This window comes from Scophthalmus maximus, chromosome 9 (assembly GCF_022379125.1).
Source record: "Scophthalmus maximus strain ysfricsl-2021 chromosome 9, ASM2237912v1, whole genome shotgun sequence".
NCBI classification, from domain to species: Eukaryota; Metazoa; Chordata; class Actinopteri; order Pleuronectiformes; family Scophthalmidae; genus Scophthalmus; species Scophthalmus maximus.
The window spans coordinates 13,097,656-13,122,115 of record NC_061523.1 but is presented as its reverse complement, the minus strand read 5'-3'; the positions used below and the strand labels follow the sequence as shown (position 1 = coordinate 13,122,115).

Below are 24,460 nucleotides of genomic sequence, written 5' to 3'. Positions count from 1 at the left end.
AAGTACAGTATATTGAAAAGAAATTGCCTATAGTCCGTTAATGGACACTCCAACACGGAATACAACCTGCTAAATATCAGCACCACGGACAGCACCGGAACCTCATCGCAATGAAAAGACACAAACCCCCCAATGTTTTCAGAACCATGGACAGCAGCTCAATACAGTTTAAGGCCTTTAATGCTGTTGCTCACAGAGTCATGTAATCAGGATACTGCAAAAATCCGAGAAAAGATTTCTGGTTTGTTAATACTGAACTTGTTCTTCAACCAAACAAACCATCATGAATTCACCTGCCAACTTTCTTTGCTCAGTGCCATCAAACAATTGAGTGTTAACTGCATGACTCAGAGGGATTCACAAGGATGGTTTGACTTCAAACAAGTTTTTCTGTCAACACCACTTCCATTTGTGTGTGTGTGTGTGTGTGTGTGTGTGTGTATTTGTAGATGAAGTTGAAAAAATGATTTCATGTAAATTAAAATGTTTCAGACTGAGCAGACTTAAACGTTTTGTAAAACGACCAAATGTTCACTCCTTTAGATTAATGAAATCTGGTACAACTCACCTTGTCTGAACTAGGTAAAGTCTGAGTCCTGGTAAAAGTGTCTCCTCCGTTAATACTGATCAGCTCCGCATCTACAGGCGGAAACGGTCCGGGGAAAACCACTACGTCACTCTTGAGCGTGTCAGAGCTGAAGCAGACGTCATACTGCTGCGTAGCTTTAGAGTAAGACCAGCTCCCGTCAGGGTGGGTGGTGATCATTGGGGCGCTGTACCTGCTGAAACTGCCGTCTGTCCTGTGGCATTTGACAGCTATTAAACTGATGAGGCTCAGCAGGAAGACGACTGACACCGACACAATGGCGATCAGCAGATACAGGTTCAGATCAGAGAAGCTCTCCTCCTTTATGGGCACATGTCTGAACTGAGTCTGGATGTCAGCTGTGCTTTCGACCACCACCACGTCTATAGACACAGTAGCTGACAGGGAGGGTTCTCCGTTGTCAGACACCAACACCACCAGGGGGTGAGTTTTCAGGTCATTGTCACTCATTCTCCTCTTAGTCCTGATCTCCCCGGTGCTGGTTCCGATCCGGAAGAGGTTGTTTCCTTTGGGCTCAGAGAGGTGATAAGAAAGCAGCGCGTTGTATCCAGAGTCTGCGTCCACAGCCCTGATCTTTGCCACAAAGTATCCCGCTTCAGCAGAATAGGGGATGTTCTCACTGTTAACGGAGCCGTGCTCAGAATATGGAGCGAGAACCGCGGGACTGTTGTCATTCTCATCCAGGATGAACACGTTCACAGTCACGTTGCTGCTGAGCGGAGGTACACCAGAGTCTGTGGCCTGAACTTTGAACTGAAACGTTTTTAACTCCTCGAAGTTAAAAGACTGCAGACTGATTATATCTCCAGTTTCTGAGTTGATGTTCACTAATGTCGGAATTGACAGATATTTACTAGTGCTGTCTAACAACGAGTAGCTCAGTTGACCATTGTTGCTGGTGTCTGCATCACTTGCAGTCACTGTTTTAATTACTGTTCCTACTTTGCTGTTTTCTTTTACATAAACGTTTATCACAGATTCTGCGAAATACGGTGCATTGTCATTAACATCAGAAACGTAAACCGTGATGATACTGGTATTGGACAGGGGAGGACTCCCTTCGTCTGTCGCTAAAATCGTTACATTGTAATGTGGAGTGGCCTCTCTGTCTAAGTGTCCGTCAACCACCAAAGAAAAATAGTTTTTGTAATTCGGCTCTAATTTGAATGGAACTGTGTTCAATATCTCACATTTGACTTCCCCGTTTTTGCCACTGTCTCTATCTAGAACTGAAACGAGTGCAATCGCGGTTCCTAAACCAGCGTCCTCGTTCACTGTGCTGAGCAGTGACGTCACTGTTATTTCCGGGGCGTTATCATTTACGTCGATTACTTCTACCAGCACTTTGCTGTGAGCAGACATTGGAGGCTGCCCTTTGTCTCTTGCCTCTGCTCGGATCTCAAAAGCCCTCCTCTCCTCATAGTCGATTTTTCCTTTCACTGAAATGATCCCCGTGTCAGGGTCAATTTTGAAAATATCCAGAATATGATCCTGGTCCTTATTGCGAAGAGAATATACTATTTCACTGTTTGTGCCTTCATCAGCGTCGGTCGCATTTAAGGTGAAAATTGCCGTGCCAATCGGGATGTTTTCAACGGTTTTAATTTTGTATAGACTGCTGCTGAACATTGGTGCGTTATCGTTAATATCCAGAACATTTATTTCTATTTCTGATGTACCTGAGTTTGGTGGCGACCCTCCGTCTACCGCAGTCAACAGGAGATGGAGATGTGGCTTTTTCTCCCGGTCGAGGGCTTTCTGCAGCACTAACTCTGGAGATATGCTCTCGCCTCTGTTGTGTGTCTCGAGACTGAAGTATTCATTTGGACTGAGCTTGTACGCACTAACGCCATTTTTACCCACATCAGCGTCGCTCGCCTCTGATAACGCGAATCTAAATCCGGGCACGGTGTTCTCCGCAATGTCCAGTATTTGTGACCTTGTGTTAAATGCCGGAGAGTGGTCATTCACGTCTCGAATGTCTACCTCGACGCGGTAAAGCTTCAGCGGGTTGTTGACCACGGCCTCTACGCTGACCGTGCACTTCGGCTCATCTGTACACAGCTCTTCTCGGTCTATCCTCTCGTTCACGTACAGAAATCCGGTCTTTAAATTGACCTCGAAATATTTCCGCTTAGATCCCGTGACGGTCTGAAACGAACGTGACTCCAAATCCTGCACATTCAGGTTTAGATCCTTGGCGATATTTCCGACATTAGTTCCCGGGTTCACCTCCTCTGAGACGGAGTATGAGAGCTGTCCAGACGCCGCTTCCAACAACACCAGCACCAGATATGTGACAAAAGACCTCCTGCTACTGGGTAAAGACATCATTCCACCAAAAACGAACCGAGCAATCATCCACAGCGCTGTTTCTATCGTAGAATGGGGAGATGTGACAACAATTCAGGCGAAGCTATTTCGACTTTCATATTTTTAAAGACAAAATAATCCACCATGCGTCGCTTCTCGTCCCGTGGCTCTTTGTGATGAAAAGCCACAGTCTCTTTTTTTTTTCTTTTTCCACTCTGGGAGGGGCCTCGACATTTCAGTGTCACGGTCTATAGCGTCACCGTGTGGTAGGGTTGTTAAACTGCACAGGCAATTGCAAAGTACCTCTCCTCATTCAGCAATGCGGATAACCACTTGATAATTAAGGGCACCACGAGTATTGGAGATGATTGGATACATTACAAACACAACATATTTCAAAATATATGAACAACCCCACCCATTTTGTAGCAAGACGGGGAGGATGCTGATTAAAAGTTACTGAATATGCTGTAATGTTTCTTTATAAAATGACCCAAACAACAATTCATTTATATATATATATATATATATATATATATATATATATATATATATATATATATATATAGATATATAGAGTGTCACATAAATAATTATATGTAATTTAAAGGGTTAAACTGTGTCTCTTAACTTGTAATTGAAAAAGAGATGTTTTAAGGGCAGAAGAGAAATTAAAACGTATCTCCAACTTATATGGCAGAGGTTTGCCTAATATTTGCCAGGCAATCAAAATATTTGAGGTTGGATGATATGGAATGCTATGTCTTTATCTTCGTTAATACAAACTCATTTACATTTGTCTAATCAACAAATACACTATTAAAGGAACTGATGAAGCACAACCTTTTGTGAACATTGACAAACATCTCAGACATTAACAAGCCAAACGAACACTGTCTTGAATAATTTCGAGTGAACAGTCGTATGCTGACATCACTTTTACCACGCTCTGGAACAACAGGACAACAAATAAGAATATTATGTCACACTTGATTCTTTTCATATTCCAGCACAGCAAAACATAAATAAACAGGTACACTTGCAATATACAGTTTAATTCAAGCTTGTCTCTTAGAAGGGAAAACACACGTACAGTGTATTTTCCATATGTGATGAGGCAGAACACATTCAGCACCACAGACAGCGACGTTACTGTAAATGCGTTAGTTCCCAGCTAAAACAGGCAAACGCCCTTAAAACAACAACAACCTGTCTGATTTAATCTAACTCAAACTAAGTATGTCTAAGTTAATACAATTGGAAAGCAATGATGAAAAAGGCTACGCAATTCAATGTTCTTACCTTGTCTGAACTAGGTAAAGTCTGAGTCCTGGTAAAAGTGTCTCCTCCGTTAATACTGATCAGTTCCGCGTCTACAGGCGGAAACGGTCCGGGGAAAACCACTACGTAGGGTACAAATTGCTTGTTCGAGTTCAAATGGTGAGGTCTTTAAAAGGAGAGAGGACCTGCAGGTGAATGGCGCTGGAAAGCGTCATTATTTCAACGTATTCAGTTGGTTTCCATCGATATTGAAATAATGTGTTTCTTCATTGGGCCACTTTTTTCGATTTAATAGAAACTACAAAGTTGGTTCTTTCAATGTTTTACGTATATTTGAGGCCAGTAATACACTTTAGGTGCGTGGTGCTTCAACGGAAAAGCGCAGTTTATTTAATTTATGCTCTCTTGCATAAAATGCTATTTCAAACGGTAGGAATCTCAGTCAGGGCAATCACATGTCAGTTAACGTTAATCTAATCCCATATGAAGTATTATAGCATTCACTGCAAAATATGACCTACCTTGTCTGTGTTGGGTAAAGTCTGAGTCCTGGTAAAAGTGTCTCCTCCGTTAATACTGATCAGCTCCGCATCTACCGGCGGAAACGGTCCGGGGAAAACCACTACGTCACTCTTGAGCGTGTCAGAGCTGAAGCAGACGTCATACTGCTGCGTAGCTTTAGAGTAAGACCAGCTCCCGTCAGGGTGGGTGGTGATCATTGGGGCGCTGTACCTGCTGAAACTGCCGTCTGTCCTGTGGCATTTGACAGCTATTAAACTGATGAGGCTCAGCAGGAAGACGACTGACACCGACACGATGGCGATCAGCAGATACAGGTTCAGATCAGAGAAGCTCTCCTCCTTTATGGGCACATGTCTGAACTGAGTCTGGATGTCAGCTGTGCTTTCGACCACCACCACGTCTATAGACACAGTAGCTGACAGGGAGGGTTCTCCGTTGTCAGACACCAACACCAGCAGGGGGTGAGTTTTCAGGTCATTGTCACTCATTCTCCTCTTAGTCCTGATCTCCCCGGTGCTGGTTCCGATCCGGAAGAGGTTGTTTCCTTTGGGCTCAGAGAGGTGATAAGAAAGCAGCGCGTTGTATCCAGAGTCTGCGTCCACAGCCCTGATCTTTGCCACAAAGTATCCCGCTTCAGCAGAATAGGGGATGTTCTCACTGTTAACGGAGCCGTGCTCAGAATATGGAGCGAGAACCGCGGGACTGTTGTCATTCTCATCCAGGATGAACACGTTCACAGTCACGTTGCTGCTGAGTGGAGGAACACCAGAGTCTGTGGCCTGAACTTTGAACTGAAACGTTTTCAACTCCTCGTAGTTAAAAGACTGGAGACTGATTATATCTCCAGTCTCTGAGTTGATGTTCACCATTGTGGAGAGTGGCAGTGAGTTACTGTTGTCGTGTAGAAATGAAAATCTCACCTGACTATTTTGATCGATGTCTGCATCAAATGCAGACACAGTTTTTATAACTGCACCTACTGGACTGTTTTCTTTCACATAGACATTGATGGTAGTTTCTGTGAATAGAGGTTTGTTATCATTCACATCTGACACGTGTACAGTAATAACACTTGTACTGGAGAGAGGTGGGCTCCCCTCGTCAGTAGCAGTGATGCTGATGTTATATTCGGATGCGCTCTCTCTGTCAAGAGGACCGTCCACCACCAGCGAATAGTAATTCTTATAGTTTGAATCTAATTTGAAAGGGACGTTATTGGAAATTTTACAGGTCACCATCCCGTTTTTACCTCCGTCTTTATCAAGTACTGAAACAAGTGCAATCGCTGTGCCAATGGACGTGTCCTCTTTCACAGTGTTTAACAGCGATGTGACAGAAATTTCAGGGGCGTGGTCGTTAACGTCTAAAACTTCAATCAATAACTTTGCATGTGAAGTGAGAGGAGAAGAGGCTCCATCACTGGCTTGGACTCGAATCTCAAAAGCATTATTTTCTTCAAAGTCAATATTTTTCTTATTTGTCACAGCCCCTGTTTTTTCATCTATAGCAAACAGATCAGTTTGTTTCCCTCGACCAACATCACTGAATGAATAGGACACTTGTCCGTTTAGACCTGCATCTAAATCTGTAGCATTCAATGTTATTATCGATGTTCCAATCTTCACGTTCTCATAAACACTGGTTTTATACAGTGTTTGACTGAATACAGGAGCGTTATCGTTACTGTCCAACACATTCACTATGATAATGATGCTGCCTGATTTAGCAGGACTTCCTCCATCGACAGCCGTCAGTGTGAGCCGAACCACAGACTGTTTTTCTCGGTCTAACACTTTCTGAAGCACCAATTCGGGAGAAACACTCTCTCCTTTCTGTGAATCGACGAGAGAGAAATATTCATTGTGACTAAGCTTGTAGGAATTTACAGTATTTTTACCGACGTCTGCGTCGTGAGAGGGATGAAGTGGAAATCTAGCCCCTGCCGCTGTGCTCTCAGTAATGTTGATTATCTGTGATTTGCTGAGAAACGACGGCGAATTATCATTAACATCTAAGATATTAATTTCAATCCGGTACAGTTTTAACGGGTTATTAATAACTGCCTCCACACTCAGTGAACATTGAGACTCGTCGCCGCAGAGTTCCTCTCGATCTATTCTCTCGTTGACGTAGAGAACACCAGTCTTCAGATTTACCTCCAAATATTTTCTCTTTGATCCAGAGACGATCTGAAACATGCGCGACTCCAAATCCTGGACATTGATGTTCAGATCTTTAGCGATGTTCCCGACAACAGTCCCCAGGTTTACCTCCTCTGAGACGGAGTAAGAGAGCTGCCCAGACACCGCTTCCCACTGACGATCCAGCAGCACGAACAAGAGAAACATCCACACGGAGCCCGTTCCGCTCGGTAAATGCATCGTTCCACGCGTCGAGACGGAGCATGTAGGCAAGTCTGAACGATATGTCACAGAAACTGCGATTTCACGATCAGGGAAGAACTATTCCAAACAGATATGTTGGCATTTTCACGACCAAACGAGACAACCGTTCTTTGTCGTCCGACCTCTCTTTGTAACAAAGCCCACATCATCCTCTGAATCTGGGAGGAGCCCGAAACCACCAACCAGCCTGTTTCCAAATGTGAAGGTCTGCAGTGTCCCCGTGTGGACATTCATCACAAGTACATGCTACATCTCATATAACGACACTGGACGGTATTAAACTCCCTTAGTCTTTCTTCAAATGTTGAGAAAGTGAAGTAATACAAAATGGTCAAATAATGAGAAAGTTTTGCTCACGGATTAATAACAATTACATTTAATGAATGAAGGGTTCTATATATCACAGCCTGTTTTATAAACTGACTGACATTTCATGAAACTCCTCACAGTATCCAGCAGGGAGTCAAACAAATAAATACACTGACCTTTTCCACTGAGGATGAACTGAGTTCACTTAAACAACATGTTTGTTTTGTATTATGTTCTGGGAATTGCCATTGTGTTTAAAAAGTATCGTTCAGCACCACGGATAGCGACACACACGACAAGTCAGCCGGCAACAATGAGTGACATTTAAAAACCACCACGAATAAACAGCAGGCTACAGTTGTAATATAATACTACAACGTAAGAACACGTGATTACTTGTCCTGTGTAGAAATTTTCTTCCTTCAATATGGGGTCTTTGATTTATCTTAGGTTAATATTAGTTGTCTTCATTACTTTTCATGGTTGAAAGGTGAATGGTTGAGGTAATGTCTCCTGGACAGATCGTAAAGCACCTGAAGCAAATATGTGAGTCGTGATATTGAGGTATATACAATGACTAGTCTTCCTTTACTCCATATGTATTCCATCTTCATTCAAATTAAGAGTTCATATTGGCTAAACATCGGTACAGTTTTGTTTGAACTACATTGCAAAACCTCCGTTCAAAAACAAAATTACTAAAACTATTCCATGTCATACCTAATTTCTCCACGAAGAATAGTGCAGCAGCGATAAGTTGATTTATCTATTCTCTTACCTTGTCTGTGTTGGGTAAAGTCTGTGTCCTGGTAAAAGTGTCTCCTCCGTTAATACTGATCAGTTCCGCATCTACAGGCGGAAACGGTCCGGGGAAAACCACTACGTCACTCTTGAGCGTGTCAGAGCTGAAGCAGACGTCATACTGCTGCGTAGCTTTAGAGTAAGACCAGCTCCCGTCAGGGTGGGTGGTGATCATTGGGGCGCTGTACCTGCTGAAACTGCCGTCTGTCCTGTGGCATTTGACAGCTATTAAACTGATGAGGCTCAGCAGGAAGACGACTGACACCGACACGATGGCGATCAGCAGATACAGGTTCAGATCAGAGAAGCTCTCCTCCTTTATGGGCACATGTCTGAACTGAGTCTGGATGTCAGCTGTGCTTTCGACCACCACCACGTCTATAGACACAGTAGCTGACAGGGAGGGTTCTCCGTTGTCAGACACCAACACCACCAGGGGGTGAGTTTTCAGGTCATTGTCACTCATTCTCCTCTTAGTCCTGATCTCCCCGGTGCTGGTTCCGATCCGGAAGAGGTTGTTTCCTTTGGGCTCAGAGAGGTGATAAGAAAGCAGCGCGTTGTATCCAGAGTCTGCGTCCACAGCCCTGATCTTTGCCACAAAGTATCCCGCTTCAGCAGAATAGGGGATGTTCTCACTGTTAACGGAGCCGTGCTCAGAATATGGAGCGAGAACCGCGGGACTGTTGTCATTCTCATCCAGGATGAACACGTTCACAGTCACGTTGCTGCTGAGCGGAGGAACACCAGAGTCTGTGGCCTGGATTTTGAACTGAAACGTTTTCAACTCCTCGTAGTTAAAAGACTGCAGACTGATTATATCTCCAGTCTCTGAGTTGATGTTCACCATTGTGGAGAGTGGCAGTGAGTTTCTGTTGTCGTGTAGAAATGAAAATCTCACCTGACTATTTTGATCGATGTCTGCATCAAATGCAGACACAGTTTTTATAACTGCACCTACTGGACTGTTTTCTTTCACATAGACATTGATGGTAGTTTCTGTGAATAGAGGTTTGTTATCATTCACATCTGACACGTGTACAGTAATAACACTTGTACTGGAGAGAGGTGGGCTCCCCTCGTCAGTAGCAGTGATGCTGATGTTATATTCGGATGCGCTCTCTCTGTCAAGAGGACCGTCCACCACCAGCGAATAGTAATTCTTATAGTTTGAATCTAATTTGAAAGGGACGTTATTGGAAATTTTACAGGTCACCATCCCGTTTTTACCTCCGTCTTTATCAAGTACTGAAACAAGTGCAATCGCTGTGCCAATGGACGTGTCCTCTTTCACAGTGTTTAACAGTGACGTGACAGAAATTTCAGGGGCGTGGTCGTTAACGTCTAAAACTTCAATCAATAACTTTGCATGTGAAGTGAGAGGAGAAGAGGCTCCATCACTGGCTTGGACTCGAATCTCAAAAGCATTATTTTCTTCAAAGTCAATATTTTTCTTATTTGTCACAGTCCCTGTTTTTTCATCTATAGCAAACAGATCAGTTTGTTTCCCTCGACCTGCTTTACTGAACGAATACGACACTTGTCCATTTAAACCTGCATCTAAATCTGTCGCGTTCAGAGTTATTATAGATGTTCCTATTTTTACATTTTCATAAACACTTGTTTTATACAGTGTTTGACTGAATACAGGAGCGTTATCGTTACTGTCCAACACATTCACTATGATAATGATGCTGCCTGATTTAGCAGGACTTCCTCCATCGACAGCCGTCAGTGTGAGCCGAACCACAGACTGTTTTTCTCGGTCTAACACTTTCTGAAGCACCAATTCGGGAGAAACACTCTCTCCTTTCTGTGAATCGACGAGAGAGAAATATTCATTGTGACTAAGCTTGTAGGAATTTACAGTGTTTTTACCGACGTCTGCATCCTCTGCAGGTTGAAGAGGGAATTTAACCCCCGTCGCTGTGCTCTCAGTAATGTCGATTTCCTGTGACTTGCTGATAAATGATGGCGAATTATCATTAACATCTAAGATATTAATTTCAATCCGGTACAGTTTTAACGGGTTATTAATAACTGCCTCCACACTCAGTGAACATTGAGACTCGTCGCCGCAGAGTTCCTCTCGATCTATTCTCTCGTTGACGTAGAGAACACCAGTCTTCAGATTTACCTCCAAATATTTTCTCTTTGATCCAGAGACGATCTGAAACATGCGCGACTCCAAATCCTGGACATTGATGTTCAGATCTTTAGCGATGTTCCCGACAACAGTCCCCAGGTTTACCTCCTCTGAGACGGAGTAAGAGAGCTGCCCAGACACCGCTTCCCACTGACGATCCAGCAGCACGAACAAGAGAAACATCCACACGGAGCCCGTTCCGCTCGGTAAATGCATCGTTCCACACAGAGAAAAATGTAAAAAGACAAATTTGCCCTGTAAGGAACTGAAACGTAGGAATTAATCCCGATAGCGAAATAAAGAAGATGCGTTTTTCGCCATAGTTACTCCACCGAAAGAAAATGGTCTCCGCACCAGTCTGCTCCGCCGCTTCAGTCTTTGTTTCAATTGTCCGAGAAACATCATCATCCTCTAAATCTGGGCGGAGCCCAGAGCCACGAAAGAGCAACTTCAAAAGTGATGGTCTACAATGTCCTCGTGTGGACGCTTGGTAGAACTACATTTGAAATCATAAATATCAGCAAGAACATTATACGTGGTTTATTCCCCCCTTCAAAGGGTGACCAACCATTTCCGCTGCTGAAAGATGCATCGGTATCATTCGCATGTAAACATACCGATCCTTGAAACACACACACACACACACACACACACACACACACACACACACACCTTTTCAATTGTAGACAGACGCATACAAAAGCAATTTCCTAAAATCATAATTGTCAAGAAAATGAAGCAGCACAACAATTAAATTGAGGCGCTTGGGTTCTAAATACTGTGCACTTGCACACACTTTCATTACTTATTAACAAGGACTTTCTTTTTATCCTGGGGTTTAGACACGTGAACACAAACCTTCAGGACCATGGATAGCGACACACTACTTAAAAACCAAATATGCAGCAAGTAAAGACTGAGATCAAATCCATCACCATATTCACAACAGACTTTAATCAACACATATCTTAGGTATTTTTCATTTCAATAGAAACCATAATATATTCATCTGATTAATGTATTCGGCAGTACACCTTGTGGAGTGGTATATAATCATTTAAAACTGCATCAATTTCAATGCAATCAAGTGTAGCAGCAAAGTAGATAATGTTATGATGCCCTTACCTTTTCTGAACTAGGTAAAGTCTGTGTCCTGGTAAAAGTGTCTCCTCCGTTAATACTGATCAGCTCCGCATCTACAGGCGGAAACGGTCCGGGGAAAACCACTACGTCACTCTTGAGCGTGTCAGAGCTGAAGCAGACGTCATACTGCTGCGTAGCTTTAGAGTAAGACCAGCTCCCGTCAGGGTGGGTGGTGATCATTGGGGCGCTGTACCTGCTGAAACTGCCGTCTGTCCTGTGGCATTTGACAGCTATTAAACTGATGAGGCTCAGCAGGAAGACGACTGACACCGACACGATGGCGATCAGCAGATACAGGTTCAGATCAGAGAAGCTCTCCTCCTTTATGGGCACATGTCTGAACTGAGTCTGGATGTCAGCTGTGCTTTCGACCACCACCACGTCTATAGACACAGTAGCTGACAGGGAGGGTTCTCCGTTGTCAGACACCAACACCACCAGGGGGTGAGTTTTCAGGTCATTGTCACTCATTCTCCTCTTAGTCCTGATCTCCCCGGTGCTGGTTCCGATCCGGAAGAGGTTGTTTCCTTTGGGCTCAGAGAGGTGATAAGAAAGCAGCGCGTTGTATCCAGAGTCTGCGTCCACAGCCCTGATCTTTGCCACAAAGTATCCCGCTTCAGCAGAATAGGGGATGTTCTCACTGTTAACGGAGTCGTGCTCAGAATATGGAGCGAGAACCGCGGGACTGTTGTCATTCTCATCCAGGATGAACACGTTCACAGTCACGTTGCTGCTGAGCGGAGGAACACCAGAGTCTGTGGCCTGAACTTTGAACTGAAACGTTTTCAACTCCTCGCAGTTAAAAGACTGCAGACTGATTATATCTCCTGTCTCTGAGTTGATGTTCACCATTGCAGATAATGGCAACGTGTTACTGTCACTTTGTAAAAAAGAATAGCTCACTTGACCATTCTGATTGATATCAACATCAGCTGCAGTCACAGTCTTAATAACTGCTCCTACTGGACTGTTTTCTTTCACATAAACATTAACCAGTGGCTCAGAGAAGCGAGGAGCGTTATCATTGACATCAGAAACATGAACAGTAACTATGTTCGTGGTGGAAAGAGGTGGAGTCCCTTCATCAGTTGCTACAATAGTAACATTGTAGTGAGTCTTAGTTTCTCTGTCTATCGGACCATCAACTACCAAAGAGTAATAGTTTTTATAGTTTGTGTCCAGTTTAAAGGGGACATCGTTTGAAATCACAGCTTTTACTGCCCCATTTTTCCCTCCGTCTTTGTCCTGTACAGAAACAAGTGCAATAGCTGTACCTACTTCAGCATCCTCCTGCACTGTGTTCACTAGTGACGTCACAGTGATCTCAGGAGCATTGTCGTTCAGGTCCACCACCTCCACCAGCACCTTACAATGGGCCGACATCGGAGGCTGGCCTTTGTCACTGGCCTGTGCGTGAATCTCAAACGCAGGGTTTTCCTCATAGTCGATGTTACCATTGATTGATATCAAGCCAGTGTTACTGTCTATTTGAAATAAATCTAAAACATGATCCTGACCTTTTTTCCTCAAAGAAAATTCTACTTCACCATTCAAACCCTCATCTGCGTCTGTCGCGTTCAGAATGATCACTTTAGACCCTGGTGGCAAGTTCTCAGGGATTTTAATTTTGTATAAAGATTTACTGAAGATGGGGGGATTGTCGTTAATGTCCAGAACGGTGATTATAATTTCTGATGTTCCTGACCTGGCTGGATTTCCTCCGTCTATTGCGGTTAGTGTGAGCTTCATAACAGGATCATGCTCGCGGTCCAAAGCTTTTTGCAGCACTAACTCTGCAGACACGCTATCCCCTCCTTTGTGAATTTCCAAAGAAAAATGATCATTATTATTCAGCTTGTACGTATTAACACCGTTCTTGCCAACATCTAAATCCGATGCCTCTATTAGTCCAAATCGCAGTCCCGGTAAAGTACTTTCGGCGATGTTGAGCGACTGTGACTTCTCGGAGAAATGTGGCGCATTATCATTTATATCGACTACATTTATCTCCAGACGATACAGCTTCAGCGGATTGTTGATCACGGCCTCTACACTGACGGTACATGTCGCAGCCTTCGCACAGAGCTCCTCGCGGTCTATTCTCTCATTTACATAAAGAACACCCGTTTTTAGATTTACGTCAAAATATTTTCTCTTCGGTCCATTAACAATCTGAAACATGCGAGACTCTAACTCCTGGACGCTGAGATGCAGGTCCTTGGCGAGATTTCCAACAGAAGTCCCCGGATTTACCTCCTCTGACAGGGAATACGAGAGCTGCCCGGACGCCGCTTCCCAGCTATAATTCAGCAGGCCGATCACAAAGTAAATCCGGAAAATGTTCGTTCTCCTTGAGAAATGCATTATTATATCCAAGACGAATAATCCATATATTCTAAAGTCCAACCACTCCCGTCACAAACTGATAGTTACAGCCAGCTGGATACGACTCCTCATCCTTTCTCTCTCTCGCCCTGCGTCTCTTTGTAACAAAGCCCACAGACGCACAATCGTCATCGTCAGTTTCTGGGAGGAGTCTAGAGCGGCCTGCAAGCTGAAATAATTTCCAGATGTCATGGTCTATAGTGTCCCCATGTGGTGATGAAAAAGAACTACATCCAACCTCTGACAGAAACAAACGAATGACTAACCATTTGAGAAAACCAAGAATATCCTTAACAATAACAACAATTCTTATGATACCAATCAATCAAAAATAATTGGACACAATAGTATCTCTCATTCCAAGGTTTTTACGTGATTTCTTTGTAAATATATAATAGTAAAAATGTAGATATCAAAATCGAATTTAACTTTCCATGAAAATACGTTACTTTTTTGAGTGTAGACACATGTTCTGCTCTGTCCTCTCCAGACTGCGCAAAACACAGTGTTTGTTTCAGCACCATGGACAACGGCATACACTTTCTGTAGTTTGAGATGCTTATGAACTTGAAATACTTTTACTACTCTGTCTCGGATACACTACCAGTGAACATTTCAACACAAATCAAAAGCACATAAAGTTATCACTAAGTATTTTCACTTAGGGGACTTGAGAAAACAAAGTTAGCCGGATATGCTTTTACTGCTACTATTTAAACAAGTATCTTACCTTGTCTGTGTTGGGTAAAGTCTGAGTCCGGGTAAAAGTGTCTCCTCCGTTAATACTGATCAGTTCCGCATCTACAGGCGGAAACGGTCCGGGGAAAACCACTACGTCACTCTTGAGCGTGTCAGAGCTGAAGCAGACGTCATACTGCTGCGTAGCTTTAGAGTAAGACCAGCTCCCGTCAGGGTGGGTGGTGATCATTGGGGCGCTGTACCTGCTGAAACTGCCGTCTGTCCTGTGGCATTTGACAGCTATTAAACTGATGAGGCTCAGCAGGAAGACGACTGACACCGACACGATGGCGATCAGCAGATACAGGTTCAGATCAGAGAAGCTCTCCTCCTTTATGGGCACATGTCTGAACTGAGTCTGGATGTCAGCTGTGCTTTCGACCACCACCACGTCTATAGACACAGTAGCTGACAGGGAGGGTTCTCCGTTGTCAGACACCAACACCAGCAGGGGGTGGGTTTTCAGGTCATTGTCACTCATTCTCCTCTTCGTCCTGATCTCCCCGGTGCTGGTTCCGATCCGGAAGAGGTTGTTTCCTTTGGGCTCAGAGAGGTGATAAGAAAGCAGCGCGTTGTATCCAGAGTCTGCGTCCACAGCCCTGATCTTTGCCACAAAGTATCCCGCTTCAGCAGAATAGGGGATGTTCTCACTGTTAACGGAGCCGTGCTCAGAATATGGAGCGAGAACCGCGGGACTGTTGTCATTCTCATCCAGGATGAACACGTTCACAGTCACGTTGCTGCTGAGCGGAGGAACACCAGAGTCTGTGGCCTGAACTTTGAACTGAAACGTTTTCAACTCCTCGTAGTTAAAAGACTGCAGACTGACTATATCTCCTGTCTCTGAGTTGATGTTCACCATTGCAGATAATGGCAACGTGTTCCTGTCACTTTGTAAAAAAGAATAGCTCACTTGACCATTCTGATTGATATCAACATCAGCTGCAGTCACAGTCTTAATAACTGCTCCTACTGGACTATTTTCTTTCACATAAACATTAACCAGTGGCTCAGAGAAGCGAGGAGCGTTATCATTGACATCAGAAACATGAACAGTAACTATGTTCGCGGTGGAGAGAGGTGGAGTCCCTTCATCAGTTGCTACGATAGTAACATTGTAGTGAGTCTTAGTTTCTCTGTCAATCGGACCATCAACTACTAAAGAGTAATAATTTTTATAGTTTGTGTCCAGTTTAAAGGGGACATCGTTTGAAATCACAGCTCTTACTGCCCCGTTCTTCCCTCCATCTTCATCCAGTATAGAAACGAGGGCAATAGCAGTACCTACTTCAGCGTCTTCCTTCACTGTGTTCACTAGTGACGTCACAGTGATCTCAGGAGCATTGTCGTTCAGGTCCACCACCTCCACCAGCACCTTACAGTCAGCAGACATCGGAGGCTGGCCTCTGTCACTGGCCTGTGCGTGAATCTCAAACGCAGGGTTTTCCTCATAGTCGATCTTGCCTTTCACTACAATTGCACCAGTTTGAGAGTCTATTTGAAATAAATCTAAAACCTGATCTTGACCTTTACTTCTAAAGGAATATTCTATTTCACCATTCAATCCGTCATCTGCATCCGTCGCATTTAAAACGATAACAGTTCTACCCACAGGTAAGTTCTCAGAAATTCTCGTTTTGTACAGAGGGCTGCTGAAAACCGGAGCATTGTCGTTATTGTCTAAAACGTTGATAATAATCAGGGCTGTCCCCGACTTTGGTGGATTCCCACCGTCCGCTGCGGTCACTGTGAGTTTTATGGTAGACTGTGACTCTCGGTCTAAAGCTTTCTGAAGCACAAGCGTGCCAGACACACTGTCTCCTCCCTTGTGAATCTCTAAAGAAAAATACTCGTTTGAACTCAGCTTGTATGTGCTAAGACTGTTCTTACCAACGTCCAGATCTGACGCCCCGACAAATCCAAATTTCCCTCCCGGCACTGTACTTTCGGCGATGTTAAGCGACTGTAAATCCTCAGAGAAACGTGGCGCATTGTCATTTATATCGACTACATTTATCTCCAGACGATACAGCTTCAGCGGATTGTTGACCACGGCCTCTACACTGACGGTACATGTCGCAGCCTTCGCACACAGCTCCTCGCGGTCGAGCCTTTCACTCACGTAAAGGAAACCCGTTTTCAGATTGACATCAAAATATTTCCTCTTCGACCCACTAACGATCTGAAACGTGCGTGCCTCCAAGTCGTGGACATTAAGATTCAAATCTTTAGCGAGATTTCCCACAGACGTCCCCGGGTTTACCTCCTCATGTACAGAGTACGTGAGCTGCCCAGACGCAGCTTGCCAGCAACACTCTAGCAGCACAACGACTATATGAATCCCGAACGGGCTGCGTGTCCTCCTCCATGTAGTCATATTTTTATCCAATGTGAAAATATGAATTCCAGTCTCGAAAAAAAACAACAAACCCTGATGGTTCAGAGTAAAAGCGAAATTCACGTATCCATATTCTTGCTCTTTGTGTTGGAAACGAACCAAATGATGGCTACACAATCCACTCGTGCACTGCGTCTCTTTGTAACAAAGCCCCGAGAAACACCGTCGTCCTACTCCTCTGAATCTGGGAGGAGCCTCAAGCAACAGAGAGGAACATCAAAATGTGACGGTCTGCGATGTCCCCGTGTGGTCATTTGAAATAAGTACACTCACATGCAAACCCTCCTGAACTTCCAAGTCAGCATACAGAGAACAGCAAGTCCTCAAATGCACATATTAAGGATTCTTATTCACAGTTAGAAGGGAAAAAAAATAAATAGAAAAAACTGGAAACAAAAATGCAAATAAGCAACACAACCTATATTGCTCTTTACATCCATAAATTAAAGATTGAATTATCCAGAGAGACGAAATCTGGTCCACATCATGCCTCAATAAATTTTAAAAAACGAAAACTAAGAAAAGACACTGTGCAGCAGATGAGATTTATGTTGTTCAATCTGTATACCGCACAAACGGTGGTGAGTATTTCAGGACCATGGACAACGATATACACAAACTGCAAAGTGGTCTTTTTGTCTTGGGGGAATGACTTAGGGCGAACTGTTTCAATACATCATCACGTTGGCCTAAATACTGAGGCTAATCACGTAAACATGCATTTACATTTAAATGTAACTGAAAAGTTACAGAATAATTGCTGTATCGCTTAATATATAACACAGAAGTAACAAGTGACATTCTGAGCCACACCCCCGAGAGTTACAGCACAGGATGAAACGTGTTGCTTTTTCTTAGTTCACTCACCTTGTCTGTACTAGGTAAAGTCTGAGTCCTGGTAAAAGTGTCTCCTCCGTTAATACTGATCAGTTCCGCATCTACCGGCGGAAACGGTCCGGGGAAAACCACTACGTCACTCTTGAGCGTGTCAGAGCTGAAGCAGACGTCATACTGCTGCGTAGCTTTAGAGTAAGACCAGCTCCCGTCAGGGTGGGTGGTGATCATTGGGGCGCTGTACCTGCTGAAACTGCCGTCTGTCCTGTGGCATTTGACAGCTATTAAACTGATGAGGCTCAGCAGGAAGACGACTGACACCGACACGATGGCGATCAGCAGATACAGGTTCAGATCAGAGAAGCTCTCCTCCTTTATGGGCACATGTCTGAACTGAGTCTGGATGTCAGCTGTGCTTTCGACCACCACCACGTCTATAGACACAGTAGCTGACAGGGAGGGTTCTCCGTTGTCAGACACCAACACCACCAGGGGGTGAGTTTTCAGGTCATTGTCACTCATTCTCCTCTTAGTCCTGATCTCCCCGGTGCTGGTTCCGATCCGGAAGAGGTTGTTTCCTTTGGGCTCAGAGAGGTGATAAGAAAGCAGCGCGTTGTATCCAGAGTCTGCGTCCACAGCCCTGATCTTTGCCACAAAGTATCCCGCTTCAGCAGAATAGGGGATGTTCTCACTGTTAACGGAGCCGTGCTCAGAATATGGAGCGAGAACCGCGGGACTGTTGTCATTCTCATCCAGGATGAACACGTTCACAGTCACGTTGCTGCTGAGTGGAGGAACACCAGAGTCTGTGGCCTGAACTTTGAACTGAAACGTTTTCATCTCCTCAAAGTTAAAAGACTGGAGACTGATTATATCTCCTGTCTCTGAGTTGATGTTCACTATTGTCGACAACGGTAATGGGTCACTGCTTCTTTGTAAAAACGAATAGCTCACATGACTGTTCTGGTCAACGTCAGCATCAGCTGCGGTCACAGTCTTGATAACTTCTCCCACTGGACTGTTCTCACTCACGTACACGTTAATCAACGGCTCCGGGAACCGAGGAGCGTTGTCGTTTATGTCAGACACGTGTATAGAAAGTACACTCGTGCTGGAGAGGGGCGGGGCTCCTCGGTCGGTGGCCACGATGGTGATGTTGTAGTTGGAGACAGCTTCTCTGTCCATGGGACCATCAACTATCAAAGAATAATAGTTCTTGTAGTTTGTTTCGAGTTTGAGTGGAACCTCGTTCTTTATGTGGATTTGCACCTCGCCGTTTTTTCCACCGTCTTTATCTAAGACGGAAACCAGCGCCACCACGGTGCCTACGTCAGCGTCCTCTCTCACTGTGTTGTGGAGTGACGTCACAGTGATCTCCGGCGCGTTGTCGTTCAGGTCCACCACCTCCACCAGCACTTTACAGTGAGCGGACATCGGGGGCTGGCCTCTGTCACTGGCCTCCACGCGTATCTCAAACGCCTTCCTTTCTTCAAAGTCTATATTCCCTTTCACTCTGACGACGCCCGTTTGACTGTCGATTTCAAATATATCAAGCACCCGGTCTTGATCCTTGCTTCTCAGCGAATACACGATCTCACCGTTCAGGCCCTCGTCTGCATCCGTGGCGTTCACGGCGATTACTGTCGTGCCCACGGGCGTGTTCTCGGGGATCTTTGTCTTGTACAACGTCTCGCTGAATATCGGAATATTATCATTAATATCTAAAACATTGATGATGATCTGTGAGGTGCCCGACTTCGGAGGACTCCCTCCATCTACAGCGGTCAGAGTCATCGTGATCACGGGCTGCTTCTCTCGGTCTAAAGCTTTCTGCAGCACCAACTCTGCAGACGCACGCTCGCCTGCTCTGTGCACTGCCAGCGAGAAATGCTCATTTTGGCTTAATCTGTAAGTGTTGACTCCGTTTCTCCCCACATCTGCGTCAGTCGCTTCAGATAACGCGAATCTCACTCCCGGTAAAGTACTCTCTGCGATGTACAAATTCTGTACATCTGTTGTAAACAACGGCGCATTGTCATTGACATCCAAAATGTCTACGTCGATACGATACAGCTTCAAGGGGTTGTTTATCACAGCTTCTACACTCACTGAGCATTTCAGTTCCTCAGCACACAGCTCCTCTCTGTCGATCCTCTCGCTGACATACAGAACACCAGTCTTAAGATTTACCTCGAAGAATTTCCTCTTTGAACCCGTGACAATCTGAAACACGCGGGACTCCAAGTCGTGTGAATTAAGGTTCAGGTCCTTAGCGATATTTCCAACTGGACTGCCCGGGTTTACCTCCTCTGAGACGGAGTAGGAGAGCTGCCCAGACACCGTTTCCCTGCAACAATCCAGTAGAAAAAGCCCGAGATATATGCCCAAATAGCTCCATCTACTAGGCGAAGACATCATTCTGTCCATTGTGAGCGAAGCACACACATCACGGTCAGATGTGTTAGGCTGTGTGGAAGATATCAACCGAGGTGGGCTTTTGATACGGCTGTTTGTTCCACCCTCCTCTGTCTCTTTGTAACAAAGACTGATGAATGGTCCCCGTCGCCTGAAAACAGGAGGGGCTTAGTTGTATCAGTGAGCAGCGCTGTCTCTGATGGATCAACACTGACGCCACGTGGTGAAAGAAGTTAACTGCATAGATCAGTGAACAAAAAAAATAATCATGTGATGCCTCTTACGCAGCCTTTCGCCTTGGCGCTGTACTCAGTGCTCTGAATAGCTTAACAAAAGGCTGTAAATTACATTTCAGCACCATGGACAGCAGACTAGCTATAGCTCACCATCTCTCTCTCACTAACTCACTCACTCACTCACTCACTCACACACACACACACACACACACACACACACACACACACACACACACACACACACACACACACACACACACACACACACACACACACACAGCACCCTCCTTTCCTTTGCCATTTAAGTAATTAAAGTGATTTGTACAAATTGGGCATACTATGTCAGCTGCTTTTAGTTTTGGAAAAACGATGACTTGCTTTCAAAAATTGCAACACAAGACAGGAATATCAGGTGCTTTAATGACGGCTCATTACTATGGCTCGAATGAGCAAATACTCTTTTTTTTTTTATAAATCACAATTTTTTTTTACATTTGTATAAGTGTAATAAAAGACTGAACACTGCCCAAACAATGCATTTAATGAATTAATACATTTTCTTCCCTCCCCCTTGTTTTATGTCAGCCTTGAGGCCAATAGATACATGTCATTGGATCCCATTGTCCTGCCAGATGCATGAGCACAGGAGAGATGTCCAGGTGCTGTTGTGTGGTTCTGCACATTCCCACAGAGTGTAGTCGTGAGTTTATGAACATTCCCTCGGTTTTAATCCCAGGATTAAAGCCTGGACTCGGAAACTCCTGTCCTATTTCCATTCTGTAGATAACATGATTTGATATGAAAATATTAATCAAATCACACACAGAGCCGGAGTCATCTGTTAACCCCAAAATGCAATAACAATAATAGCTCACAAAGGATGACCTGCTAAATGTGCCTAATGTATGATGACAGAAAATAGTTTGCACTATATGCAAGGACAATGGACAGCATCCTGTATATTCCTGACATATATATATAAAAAAACACACACACAAAGATCACCTGGCCCATCAGACTCAGTCGGCCTTTGATGTATTCAATGATTCATTTGTAGGTCACTGTCTATGCTGCAGCGACCCTAAAGTACATCTGTCTGGACTATGTTTCTCATACAGTCAACTTGACACATAAGGACCATGATTCTACCATTTACTCAGCACAAGATAAATGATCCTCTAGGCATCAGTTCCGCTTCGTGGTCTGCTGACACTGTGACCTTATTTTCTAGGCGAAACGATCAAACAATTGAGATGTGCTATAAACACCTTACACCTCTTCCACCACACAGTAAAAACAATAATGTCTATACCTTTACAATCCACAAGTAATCCTTTTATTGTTTAATCCACATGCAGTTTATGAATGAGGCTGTAGTACTGAATCCAACCGGTTGTATGGTTTGTGTTAATGTGGACGAAACACTGATTGTGGCATGCAGATGTAAAAGGTGCTAAATGCACTGAGCCTCCTCTTCCAATTCCAGATACAGCTCCTCTGGCAAGCACCTGCAGAGGGATCAATATAGCTATCAATAGCCCCGTATACACTAATGCAGAAACAATAGGTGATCATTTTCAAATGCGTAAACAGATCCACTTGTGTGCTGCTTTAATTGATAATGTTCTTAGTTGGTTAACCGAGTCCTCATCAAGGCAGTATTTCACTTTTTAATATGATAGAATTGGATTTGCTGAATAATTAATGGTGAATAAATAGCTTTTAAGAAAAAATACACTGTATTTTCTCCCTCTGCACAGGGTGCTGTGCATAATAAATCCAGTGGTTGAATACATGTGTGCCAGTTAACCTGCTTCTCTGTCTGCGGTTCACTTGTCACGTGGTAAAGTTGAGGGAGAAACAGTACGGAGCATCGACAGCAGTGAGGGGAGTGAGAGGGAGGGCGGCATCAGAGGCATCAGTCGACAGCAGAGTTTGAGGCATGTTCACTACATTATTAAATGACTTCCACCATGTGCAGTCACCAAATTAGCTTCTGCATCTCCTCCATACTAATGATTTCATGATGGTCTTTGTGTGCGTGCGTGTGTTTGTGTGTGTATGTGTGTGCTCGCTCGCTCGTGAGTGTGTGTTGTAAGGGTGTGTACTGCACTGTTCATTTGTGTGAGTAGATGGGGGAGGGGTGCTATCTGAACATGCTCCAAGGCGAGACCCTCCCCCGTTCTTCTCTCCTTCTGCACAGCCCTCTTGTCTCCATAGCAACACACTCGCATACACGCTAATGCAAAAAGATGGGTTCATTTTTTAAAAGGTATGGGATAGAAAATCAATTCACTGTATTCCCCTCTTACATATTAGTGCTACCCTTTCATTCAGTTTAATTCTGCTCTTCCATCTTTCTGAACAAATCAGTTCACATCCTAATGACAGCAGCAAAACACAAACCATGCACCCTGTGCATGCAGGCTGTCCAGGGCTGAAGCTGAGCTGCTCATGCATTGGTAATGTAGCGCTGCAGCGCCATATTCACAGTGACATATCCACTTTGGCAGCAGCGCCTGCTTCTCCGACCACCCCCACAGAAAGCGTGACCTTTTGCGCACGGCCATGCCCAACCCACTGTACCCTCTCAAGGCTCTGGAGACCACCCCCGCTTCTGCAGTCGGCACACACCACATCCTGTTCTCTTCTGACGAGATACTGATGTCACTGTGCTGTTTTTTGAGTGGAGTAGAGCTCATCACAACACAAGGGGGCAACCTACTCCTTGTGCATGTTTCCTTCTTTACTCAGTTATGTTATTGCCAATTATTCAGATCTATTCATTTCCCCCTTTTCTTTGTGTGCTGAGGCTCTCTCATGATTCTCTGATAAAAAACTGTCATTTAGCTCTTGGTTTTAACAACAGTGTGACTAGGACCACACCCAAATGCAGCAGTCCTCTAGTAACTTGAATTGGCTGATAATGTAGAGAGATGAATGGAGATAAGGATGTTAAGTATTGCTATAATGTAATCGAGACACACAACTGAGGAATGAAATGCATTATACTAACAGCTATGAAGTCAAATGTGAGCGAGAAAGGCAAATGAAAATGTCTAAAAATAGACAGTCACATTAGCAAATACATGACACAACATTTATAACATTTCTTAGACATATGAAGCGAATAGATGGAATGAAACGGAGGAGGTGGGGGAAATATTAACCGCTCCTATATTGAACTGCCACTTAATCATTTATTTCCAAATCTGTGCTCGCCTCCACTGGTTTGTGGAGGAAGTAGGACAGGGGCGGGTCCATGGAAACATGAGCCTGGTACAAGAAAAAAACCAGGACACTGCAATATGGAGGATGCCCAAACACATGCATGTACATGCCCCTGAGATAAGACTGGAAGCACAGTAACACAGTGTTCACTCATTTGCAAAGTAATGGCACAATGCCCAAAAATCCATTTATTTACTCAACTGTGAAACAACAGGCAGGAGAAACAGCACGTCGCTGCTGTTGTCGATGTGATTGTTCCATTCATCTGTGTCGTGAGCTGTCATTGTTCCATAAGGGAGACAAGACGTTAGAACTGATAACAACACATTGTTAGTCTATAAAACTATTATCCCCACAACATATTTTGATACTGTACTGTGTATATGTTTCTTTACAATTTTACACTTTGAAGTTATGGACTCTCTATCAATGCAGAACACTAGTATCTCAATTTCAGTCATTACATAAGGTCAAGAGAAACAGGGCATGTCATTGAACCTGTTACAGCATTCTGCAGTAATTAGTATTAGTATTAGTGAGCATATATACAGCATGATGCGCAGTGACTCTATGCGACGGAATGATCAGTGTTTGTGTGATTTGCGTGTTTGTGTGTGTAAGAGAGGTATAAGGGTGAGAAATATAACGTGTGTGGAAGCTGAGCATAAAGAGGAGCAATGTCTCTGAGCGTGAATGACA

General features: G+C 44.2%; 5 protein-coding genes across 14 annotated transcripts in view; 1 reads left to right on the top strand and 4 right to left on the bottom strand.

Annotated features, from left to right (window-relative positions):
* LOC118319180 (fibroblast growth factor 18) overlaps window positions 1-24,460 on the top strand; it is a 209,752-nt gene that overhangs the window by 29,024 nt on the left and 156,268 nt on the right. The gene's annotated exons all lie outside the window — the stretch shown is intronic.
* The window catches only part of LOC118319165 (protocadherin alpha-C2-like), a 149,752-nt gene that overhangs the window by 57,865 nt on the left and 67,427 nt on the right, over window positions 1-24,460 (bottom strand). Inside the window, exon 1 of one of the 10 annotated variants that reach the window (XM_047334199.1) lies at window positions 17,913-20,056. The exons of 6 other annotated variants lie outside the window; for them this stretch is intronic. In XM_047334199.1, the coding sequence (XP_047190155.1) occupies window positions 17,913-19,673 (1,761 nt within the window). In that variant the 5' untranslated portion in view covers window positions 19,674-20,056. Of the gene's footprint in view, window positions 1-8,215; window positions 10,766-14,639; window positions 17,194-17,912; window positions 20,057-20,877; window positions 22,039-24,460 lie in introns of those variants that run through there. 3 more of the 10 variants (XM_047334187.1, XM_047334188.1, XM_047334198.1) reach the window with 3 other exon arrangements.
* LOC118319166 (protocadherin alpha-3-like) lies at window positions 530-3,057 on the bottom strand. The gene has a single exon (XM_035649323.2). The coding sequence runs from the start codon at window positions 2,966-2,968 to the stop codon at window positions 545-547; it is 2,424 nt and encodes an 807-aa protein (XP_035505216.2). The 5' UTR covers window positions 2,969-3,057; the 3' UTR covers window positions 530-544.
* Window positions 3,626-7,256, bottom strand: LOC118319161 (protocadherin alpha-8-like). The gene has a single exon (XM_047334210.1). The coding sequence runs from the start codon at window positions 7,102-7,104 to the stop codon at window positions 4,702-4,704; it is 2,403 nt and encodes an 800-aa protein (XP_047190166.1). The 5' UTR covers window positions 7,105-7,256; the 3' UTR covers window positions 3,626-4,701.
* LOC118319168 (protocadherin alpha-8-like) lies at window positions 11,186-14,613 on the bottom strand. The gene has a single exon (XM_047334211.1). The coding sequence runs from the start codon at window positions 13,886-13,888 to the stop codon at window positions 11,492-11,494; it is 2,397 nt and encodes a 798-aa protein (XP_047190167.1). The 5' UTR covers window positions 13,889-14,613; the 3' UTR covers window positions 11,186-11,491.